General features: G+C 48.1%; 1 protein-coding gene across 7 annotated transcripts in view; it reads right to left on the bottom strand.

Annotated features, from left to right (window-relative positions):
• Positions 1 to 504: 504 nt before the first annotated feature.
• Positions 505 to 9,527, bottom strand: part of YEATS2 (YEATS domain containing 2) — a 112,597-nt gene continuing 103,574 nt past the window's right edge. For all 7 annotated transcript variants that reach the window (XR_010155400.1, XR_010155399.1, XM_001135033.8 and 4 more), the window contains 5 exons: positions 8,925 to 9,126; positions 6,020 to 6,246; positions 5,039 to 5,113; positions 3,973 to 4,046; positions 505 to 2,675 (listed from right to left, as the gene is read on the bottom strand). Coding sequence is in view for 5 of the 7 variants with exons in the window: in XM_001135033.8 (XP_001135033.7) it covers positions 2,567 to 2,675; positions 3,973 to 4,046; positions 5,039 to 5,113; positions 6,020 to 6,246; positions 8,925 to 9,126 (687 nt within the window). In the remaining 2 variants the exon portion in view is untranslated. The remainder of the gene's footprint in view (positions 2,676 to 3,972; positions 4,047 to 5,038; positions 5,114 to 6,019; positions 6,247 to 8,924; positions 9,127 to 9,527) is intronic.

Raw genomic sequence — 9,527 nt, 5'->3', positions numbered from 1 at the left:
CCAGAAAGTTACATACTTGGACTGTATCATAATGCCTTTGAAGAACCAAAGCTTTCAAAATCTTTCAGCTCTTACGTTTCTGGATTTTTCACTATTTCTGAGCCATATGCTAGCAGATGGTCACAGCATAAGGACCGTGTCACAGGAGTGACTTCTTTCAGTCCTCAACACAGTCCAATTTTACCCTGCCAGATAACCTGGTATGTTTCTTTGTTAGACACAAGGAGCTGATTCTCTCTCTGCCTTGGCTTTAAGGAAGCTCTGAGCTCATTTATGCAGTTTTCTTCTGCCCCAAGCTGTCAGGAATAATTACGTCCATTTCCAAATTTTTTTTAGACTTTTATGTAACTGTAATCCTTTATCTTATACGGTTGCAACATTTTTTTTTTGGCAAGAAGTAGAGGAATTAATTTAAACATATCAATAAGAATCTACACCATCACCTCATCCCAGTGCAGGGAGAACCCTGCCTGAGTACCATGCTTCAAACTCAGAAACACCCACCACAAATACCAAAAGATTTATTGTAGACAATTTTGTTACACAATTATACACATTATGATACACGTTTGAAACATTAACACACGTGGAGACTGCTAAATCATTTAATATTTCTTTTGCAAAAAGATAATTTCTTTAGGCTGTGATACCTGCAATAATGAATCTGTTCTCATTTGGATCAGGTCTCCCTCTGTCCTGGAGATCTCACAGTTCACTTTGCTGAAGCAATCTATCCACTTCCCTATCGACCTTGCTTATAGCAGTTCACGTATAGACTATTCGAGCCTTATATACTAAACTGTTAAGCCAGTGCGTGCCCTATGCCCTGCTGAGAATAGATTCCTTCTGTACTTGCAGCCCTCAGATGCTGAATTAATCAATCAATTTTTGAGACGGGGTCTCCTCTGTCACCAGGGCTGGAGTGCAGTGGTATGATCTTGGCTCACTGCAACCTCCACCTCCTGGGTTCAAGTGATTCTCCTGCCTCAGCCTCCCGAGTAGCTGGAATTACAGGCACACACCACCATGCCCAGCTAATTTTCTGTATTTTTAGTAGAGACGGGGTTTCACCATGTTGGTCGGGCTGGTCTCGAACTCCCAACCTCAGGTGACCCACCCACCTCGACCTCCCAGAGTGCTGGGATTACAGGCGTGAGCCACCATGCCCGGCCCAGATGCTCAATTTAAAAGGCAGAGTTTATTCAGTCACTCCCCGCCTTACCTTCCTGACTCAAACATCTACAGGACCCACGAAAACAGGAATTACGTTGCTTGGGTAAGTTTCTCTGACTCTGACTCACAGGTTTCCGATTTTCTTGGAGCAGAATAGAACAGATTTCTGACTGGGCATGCATTCTTTGTTCTGCCTTCCACACAGGCTGTGTTAGGAAGTCTGAGATGGGGCGCCTCCAATAGACCTGGGCACCTGGCAGCGCCACCTTCTCCTGCCTGCCACTCCCTCCCATCGAGGGGTCTTCTGCTTCTCCCTCCCATCGAGGGGGCCTCTGCTTGTGGACACAGCCTAATCTCACTGCTTCTGGGCACTGGCATCCTTATTTCTGGGCATGGGCAGTTACTTCTCCAACTTTAAGGCACTCACTGGTATTTCTTTTAAATACTTTTCTTCTTGGGAAAAACTCCTTAACAGAGAAGAGTATACACAATCCACAGATAGGACAGACGACCCCAGAAGAGCCTGCCGGGCGCTGCTCCCCACTGGCCACTTAGCATGGGGTCAGCAGCAGAAGCTCCTGCAGGCCATGCAGATGGCGTGGAACCTGCGATCTGCTTCGCACACGTGTAACGCTGCTACACTTCTGCCAAGTGTCTGGGACTGGTGCACACTGTCTATTCCTAGCATAGTGAGTTTTCTTGGTTATAATCAAACCTCTTCCTGACTCCTGTTGGGACCTCTCCGTCCCTTGCCACTGCTTTGACAATGGTTCTAGTAATGCTCTCGTGCTCAAAAAAGGAATTCTGCTCAGTCTGCCGTCTCTCAGGCCTTCATGGTTCTTGGCTCTAGATATGGCCTCTTCCTATAGCTGACTCACTTGGGCTCAGAGTACAGCCCCTCCACACCAAGGCCAGGCATGGGAGAGAACCACCTGCTGAAGGCTGAAGCCCAATCTCTCTTCAGGGTAACTGCTGGAGCTACTGGTAACTCCAGCCCACAAAATGGGTGAAATCTCTAGCTTGCCACTCATTTTCTACCTCCTGGGGAGGCGGGCCCAAGGAGCCCCCTTAAGCACACCCAGGGAGAAGGGCCTGAGGCACACGGTCTGGCCCGCTCTCGTGGGGCCTTTACAAAGACTGCAGAAACGCTGGCCGACAAAGCACGGATCCACTGACAGCCTCACTCCACACTCAGGAAACAAACTCCTGTCCTAGGAGGATTTCAACTGGAGTGGAGCGTGCTGGTGACACGCGGGAACAGGCAGCGGCAAAGGTTGGGTAGCCATGACATGCCGAGTCACACTGGAAACCACCTCCTTCCCGAGCAGCAGGGTCCTCAGTTACAGCTTCGCTGCGCCTTCAAAGCCTGCTTCTCCAGGGCACCTCACTCCGCTCACTGGTCCTCATTCAATATTCCCATGTGTTTGTTTGTGAGGAAGTCCAGAAAAGGAATGTTGCAAATGGCCTGGTGAATATTACTCACTGTAATTTCTTTGGGAATCCTGGTCCAAAACACAAAGGGTGTTACCAGGTGAAATTCTCTCACGTATATCTCATCATTTATTCACTTAACTCACCACAGGGACCATCCCAGGCAGAGGCCCCGTGGAGAGGGCTCCTGAGCCACAGACATAGCTTAGGGCCACTCTGGGGTGAGGACTGCCTTCCTGTCATAGGCATGAGAAGGATGTCAACAAGTTGGTTGAATGATTAGGAAAAAAGATACTGAGAAAAGAGAAAGAAAACAAAGCGGATGGCAGAATGGAATGACACATTTGTGAGTGAGTCTCAGCAGACCGAAAGCTGAGTCAAAGCACCACAAAACTCTGGGACCTTATTTCCCATCTCCTGGAAAGACGGGAGACGGAGCCACGCCAGGCCAGGCGTGATGTTAATCGTTCCATCAAAAGCACCTAAGTCACTCTACCCCTCCAGAACAGGGAGCACAGAGGTAAGCAGGGGCCACAGGAGGCCCTGGCTCACTTGTGGGTCCAAGCAGGACAGTGGGCAGCAGGACCGGAACTCTTGGTTCCCCTTCCTTTTCTCTAAAGACGACTATGTTGTCTGATATATTCCTGTGAAGTTTCATCTACTATTCCTCTGATTTAGGCCCTTCATGTCCTCAGGCACTTTGCTACAATTTTATAAATCTGTGACAGCCTTTAGCATAATGCAATAAAATAATATTTGTTTCCTCTGAAAGAAAAGCAGATGTGGCCTATCTACCATCCTTTCAGGGCCTAGGAACAGACTGAAACTCAGTGTCTTAATCAAAGACAACGAGTCAGCAAAGAGCAGTGGCGAGCCCAGGGGCCTCAGAGCCAATGAGACCTGAGTCGGAAGTCCAGGTCTACAGTGTATTTGCTGGGTAAGCTGGGTAAGATTACCTTTCAAAGCCCGGTTTCCTGATTTTTAAAAAGAGAATAATAGTTCTGCAATGAAAAACAAATTAGGTAATACATGCAACGCTTGGCCCTCATGTCTGACATGTAATGGACACTGTTATCTTTAATTGCAAAGCTAGTATTTATTCAGCCCTGTAATAAAACAGAGTCCTAGGTGTCTGTGAAGTAATGAGGAGGATATAAACCTCTAAGCAAAGCTGAGTGAGCTTTCACAACCATGAGGTTCTCTAAAAATGACAAAGCAGACCCTTGAGCTCATCTGGCTCTAAGAGTGTCCTAAGCACTCACTCCATCTCCTACTGGATTGATATAAGTATAAAACACCTTCATGGGCAATTCAACTGTTAGGAAAGAAGTGTAAGCCTCACACCACAGACTGCAGAGATAGTAATACCTGTTGTGAGAAGCTGTCTGGTATCCAACTGCCAAAGCCTGTCTCAGGATATCATTCACCAGCTGTTCTGTAGCCTACAATGGAAGATGCTGTTATTCTTCAAATGGCCATCTGCTTGCTGGCAAGAAGGGACACATTTAACCCCATCCCTTACCCCAAATGTTTGAAACAATTGCAACTAGGGATTAAAAAGTCCTTAAGAAAAAATTAAAGGTCTCAATAATAGACCATAATGATAAAGGCCATGATTCTGAGAAATTATGAATTGGAGTGATTTTCATTAATCAGACATTATTCTATTTATTTATTTATTTTGAGATGGAGTCTCACTCTGTCGCCCAGGCTGGAGTGCAGTGGCACGATCTTGGCTCAGTGCAACCTCCGCCTCCCGGGTTCAAGTGATTCTCCTGCCTCAGCCTCCCAAGTAGCTGGGATTACTAGGTGAGCGCCACCAAGCCCAGCTAATTTTTTATTTTTAGTAGAGATGGGGTTTCACCATGTTGGCCAGGCTGGTCTCCAACTCCTGATTGCAAATGATCCGCCCGCCTCGGCCTCCCAAAGTGCTGAGATTACAGGCATGAGCCACCGCGCCCAGCCCTAGACATTGTATTTAAGGAAAGCAGTTGTTACGGAGGTATCCCTATTCTTGGAGAGGATCCATGAGGAAAGGAACTGCTGAGCTAGGATCAGGCTGGGGAAGGAGGCTGCGGCATTTTCGTCCCCTTGCCAGGGTCAGGACAGCTGGGGCTGTTTGCTGTTGTGATGTGTACAGAAAACCATAGGCTTTGTCTCTGCCACCTCCTAAAGCAACGAGCACACTGACCACCACCCCCAGAATACGTCTTAGGAGGCACCTGAAACCACATGACTCAGAGGAAACATAACTTGGTCCATTTAAAAATCAGAAGGAAAAAAAACAAAAAAACAAAAAGAGAGAACTTAAGCCCAAATAAGACGAGACATTTTAAAGCCTGTTATCTTTGTTCCTTTTCTGTGCTTGCCCCTTACTCCAATCCGCCTGGGATGCAACCATCCTTCCTGGCTGGCGGCCCCTGCAGGCACCCACCTTCAGGATCATGTCCTCCACCACGGACGCATACACGTTCCTGTGGAGTGCCACGGGCTGCAGGGTGATCCCAATCTGGAAAAGCAGAAGAAAGCCGTTTGTTCGTATCGCTGCTTTAGAAACAGCCTCTCTCCAAACAAGCATACCTCCCTGACATGCAAAGCGATGCCTGGCTGGAAGGAGGACTCTGCAAACATGCTGGGCAAAATTCACGGGAAAAGGAACACGGAATATAACATCTAGAAGAATGTTATCTTGTTTTTCCACATTTCTGGCTGATATTTAAAATATGACTATAATCCTATTAAAATCTCTCAAATCTCCTTCGTGGGAGAACATGGTTGGGATCTGCCTGGGTTCTCATAAGCGATCAACACTTTGAAAGGTCTGGAATCAGACTCCAACGTCCTGTTTGCACTTGGAAACTGCATCTTGCCCATTCTTCATGGCATCCAATGAAAGCACACTGTCTTTCACCTCGGGCCCTGAGCAACTGGCAGATGCTGAAGAGCTGTTAGGCTCCAGCAGGGTGGATAAATACCTCTCTCCTGTATAGTAAGGCAGGTGCACGCCATCTGCACCACAGGCGGGGCACTCAGGAGCTATCAACACATCAGGGGAGGATTACGCGCTGACGTGCAACTCAGAGTACGACGTGCCTCATGAGGGAAAGGTGCTTCTACTGAGGCAGATGAGAAAAACGAGATGAAGAGTAATCAACCATTTCTATCTAGCCAGCTTTGCTTCAAGTCTGCGTTCAACAAGCAACCTTTTCACATGTAATTAGCATTTCTGCCCAAGAGCTCTGATGCGGGAAGGTGGGAGCCCTGAGAGCACACCTGGGTCAACCAGGCAGAAGGAAGTCAAGCATTTACGGCACCAGAAGAGTCTGGGTCTGGGTCTGGGTCTGTGAGGCTGAGCGTCTGAACATCTAGCTCTGAGCTGGTCTGCCGCATGAACTATTAACACCACAGCCCCTACCTTCTGTGTGACATCCCCAATAAATTCAGACCCTGGGGTTGGTGGCAGGTAGAACTTGACTTCCTCTTGTTTCTCTTCCTGCTCCTTCTTGATGTTTATCTTCACTGGCTCGGAGAGGCTGAGGATGTCCACCTCCTCCTCATTCTCGGGTTCCCTTTTCTGGAACTGTTGCAGGTCCTCCAGTTTGCGGCAGAGGTTGTCAGCAGAGGAGAATGATGACGGGCACTCTAAATGAAAGGCAAGCAGTGTTACAACAGCTGTGGGGCCCACAGAAGAGGACTTTCTGTCTCCAAGAGACCCATGGTCTGAGGAAGGGGGATAAGCATCAGGGGAGCTGACCTTCTTTCCAGTTCTAACATTCTATGGATCTATAATGATGAGAACTAGTAATTCACGAGGGAGAAAGGCATAAAAAACACAGGCATCTTGTGTGTGATCTATGTAAGGTAACTGCCATCTAAGATGAAAGAATAGGAATTCTCACTTCTGCCACCAAAAACCAGGCCATCCCCCTCCCTCTGAGTATTAAGGACTGACCTGATTTTTCCTCATCTCAAATCTGGAAAATTTAGAAATGCAGAGTGAAGAAAATAAAAAGAATCACCCCTATTCTCACTGCTCAGAGAGCAGGACTGTTAACATTTCAATGTATATTATGGGTCCAGTCTCTAATAAGGTGATTTATACAAAGCCTAATCAGGAGTGTGAGGACCTTAAGGCCAGATCTAGGGCACTAGTGCCCTTCCACTTTCTGGATGAGTGTGTGAGGTCCACACCAGGTACAAGATTTAAGGGCACCCAGCTCCTGGCCTTTTGTTTTACTGACTGGGCTCTAACAAGCTCCAGCTGCTCCTCAAGTTATGATGGCTGGGGCTATATCCTGAAAAACCCATCATAAGTTGAAAATATCATTTTTGACTTAGGATATTTTCAACTTACGATGGCCTTATCTGGACAAGGCCATCATAAGTCAAGGCATGTGCTGATGCCTACAGCTTTCAGACCATTGTAAAGTCACAACATCAAATCACAGGTCAAACCATTGTAGGTTAGGGGCCGTTTGGAATCAGTCAGATTAAAAGGAAGCCTAGTATGTGCAAGTACTGTGCTTTCCACACAGTGTCAGTGAAGCCCGGGGATCATCAATACGGTCTCTGCTCTCCGAGTAGCTTACACAGCGAAGTCAGACAAGCCCTCATGCTGTTGATATTAAGCGCTGCAGGAGACGAGAGAAAGGAGAGGCCATCCTGCATTAGGCTCTCAAGAAGCTTAATGGCAAAACTGGGACTTGCCCCCTTTTTTTTTTTGGACAGGGTTTTGCGCTGTCATCCAAGCTGGAGAGGAGTGGCATGATTACAGCTCGCTGCAGCCTCAACTTCTTGGGCTCAAGCAATCCTCCCTCCTCAGCTTCCCGAATAGGTGGGACTACAGGCATGCACCACCATGCCCGGCTAATTTTTGCATTTTTTGTAGAGGCAAGGTTTCACCGTGTTGTCCAGGCTGGTCTTGAACTCTTGGGCTCAAACAATCCTCCTGCCTCAGCCTCCCAAAGTGGTAGGCCACTGAGCCCGGCCCTAAGTCTTAAAGGAACCCCACTTCTGTGCTCCAGGTTTCCTTGGACAGGGGGTGGAGCTTCTGTTTTTCTATATAAATGGGGCTGGGGGCAGAGAACAACCTTTCTTTTTATTTTATTGAGACGGGGCCTGGCTCTGTTGCCCAGGCTGGAGTGCAGTGGTGTGCTCATGGCTTACTGCAGCCTCGACCTCCCGGGCTCAAGTGATCCCTCTCACCTTAGTAACCCAAGTAGCTGGGACTACAGGCGAGCTACCACACCCGGGTAATTTTTGTATTTTTTGTAGCGACAAGGTCCTGCTATGTTGCCCTGGCTGGTCTCAAACTCCTAGGGGCTCAAGTGATCCTCCTGCCTTGACTCCCAAAGTGCTGGGATTACAGGCATGAGCCACTATGCCCGGCCCAACCCTTCTTATTCTTTGAGGTGAAACTCAAAATGCTTCTTCTGCCTATATACCTTTAATCCCTTGCTCCTACACCCCATGGCCCTGCAGCAGTGGTCTGTTTTTGTGTGTGTGTGTGTTTTTTTTTTTGAGACGGAGTCTTGCTCTGTTGCCCAGGCTGGAGTGCAGTGGTGCGATCTCGGCTCACTGCAAGCTCTGCCTCCCTGGTTCAAGCAATTCTCCTGCCTCAGCCTCCAGAGTAGCTGGGACCACAGGCGCGCGGCCACCACGCCCGGCTAATTTTTTTGTTTTTTTAGTAGAGATGGGGTTTCAGTGTGTTAGCCAGGATGGTCTTGAACTCCTGACCTCGTGATCCACCCGCCCCGGCCTCCCAAAGTGCTGGGATTACAGGCGTGAGCCACGGCGCCTGGCCCAGTGGTCTGTTTTTTTATCGTGAAACAATTCATTTCACCTGCAACATTACTAGTTTTTACAAGTGCCTCCCACACTGGGTGGCGTCCTCCGAGCTGGGTTTGGAGATAAAGTAACAGATGAGACACGGGCCTCATTTTCACAGAAGTAGCACAAACTTGTCTGGGGCATGGGGGGTGTCCCTAAGGTCACAAAAGATGTGAAAGCCGCTTCAATCTGCAGGAAAGGAGATGGATTAGGAGTCTTCAAAGAAGAAATGATGCCGAGCAGGGACTCCTGAGTGGACAGTGTGTGCCCGCTGCATGGCACAGGCCGGAACATGTGTGGCTGGGGCACAACACTTGAGATATCTGGCTACAAACAGCAACATGGGGACTGCACGGTCCCACGAAGGACACGGCAGGAGGTAGGAAAGGCTCTCGTTCTCTACAGCAACTCTTCCAAGTCCTCACCTCTCTCTACCTCAGCAAATGCCCCCAGGCTGCCAGGCGCTCTGGGCAGTGCCACTGAAGGCTTACCGGGCTCGCTGTCGATCTGGGTCAGCACGTCCTCGATGGAGTCCCCGTCATTCCTCAGGCTCTCAGGGTCCGGTGGGGTGTAGCCATGACAGCGGCACCAGTGAGCGATGTGCTTGGTTTTGAGGGGAGTCAGGTGGTGAAATCTCGGATTCTTCTCCAGGATTTCTTGTAAGACTTTTCGCATTGTCATTGCTCTTTGCCACTTAAAAAAAAAATTTTCTTTTGGAACCATAATCAAATCCTTCCACTTAACACAACTACGTATCATGCAACCATAAATCACCATCCTAACCTAACCTGTTAGAATTTTTTTTTTTTAAAGAAAAAAACCTGGTTGTGTTACTCCCCATTAAAAAAAAAAAGTCGAACTTCCCTAATGCTAATACAAAAAAACAGCAACTCCTAGGTTTGGCCTTTAAGGATCTTCACCTGGTCTCCACCTGCGCTCTCCCACTCCCCTCCTACCCCAGCTTTCCCTAAACTCACCACAGCACCTTCCCACTGTAAGGACTCAATACTCGAGTTCATTTAAAACTCTGAAACTCAGAAAAAAATTTAGAAACTGTGAGGGATGTTTCTGCCAGTGCAGAAAAAGAAGGCACG

This window comes from Pan troglodytes, chromosome 2, assembly GCF_028858775.2.
Source record: "Pan troglodytes isolate AG18354 chromosome 2, NHGRI_mPanTro3-v2.0_pri, whole genome shotgun sequence".
In the NCBI taxonomy this organism is placed as follows: domain Eukaryota; kingdom Metazoa; phylum Chordata; class Mammalia; order Primates; family Hominidae; genus Pan; species Pan troglodytes.
This window is presented reverse-complemented; position numbering and strand designations above follow the sequence as displayed.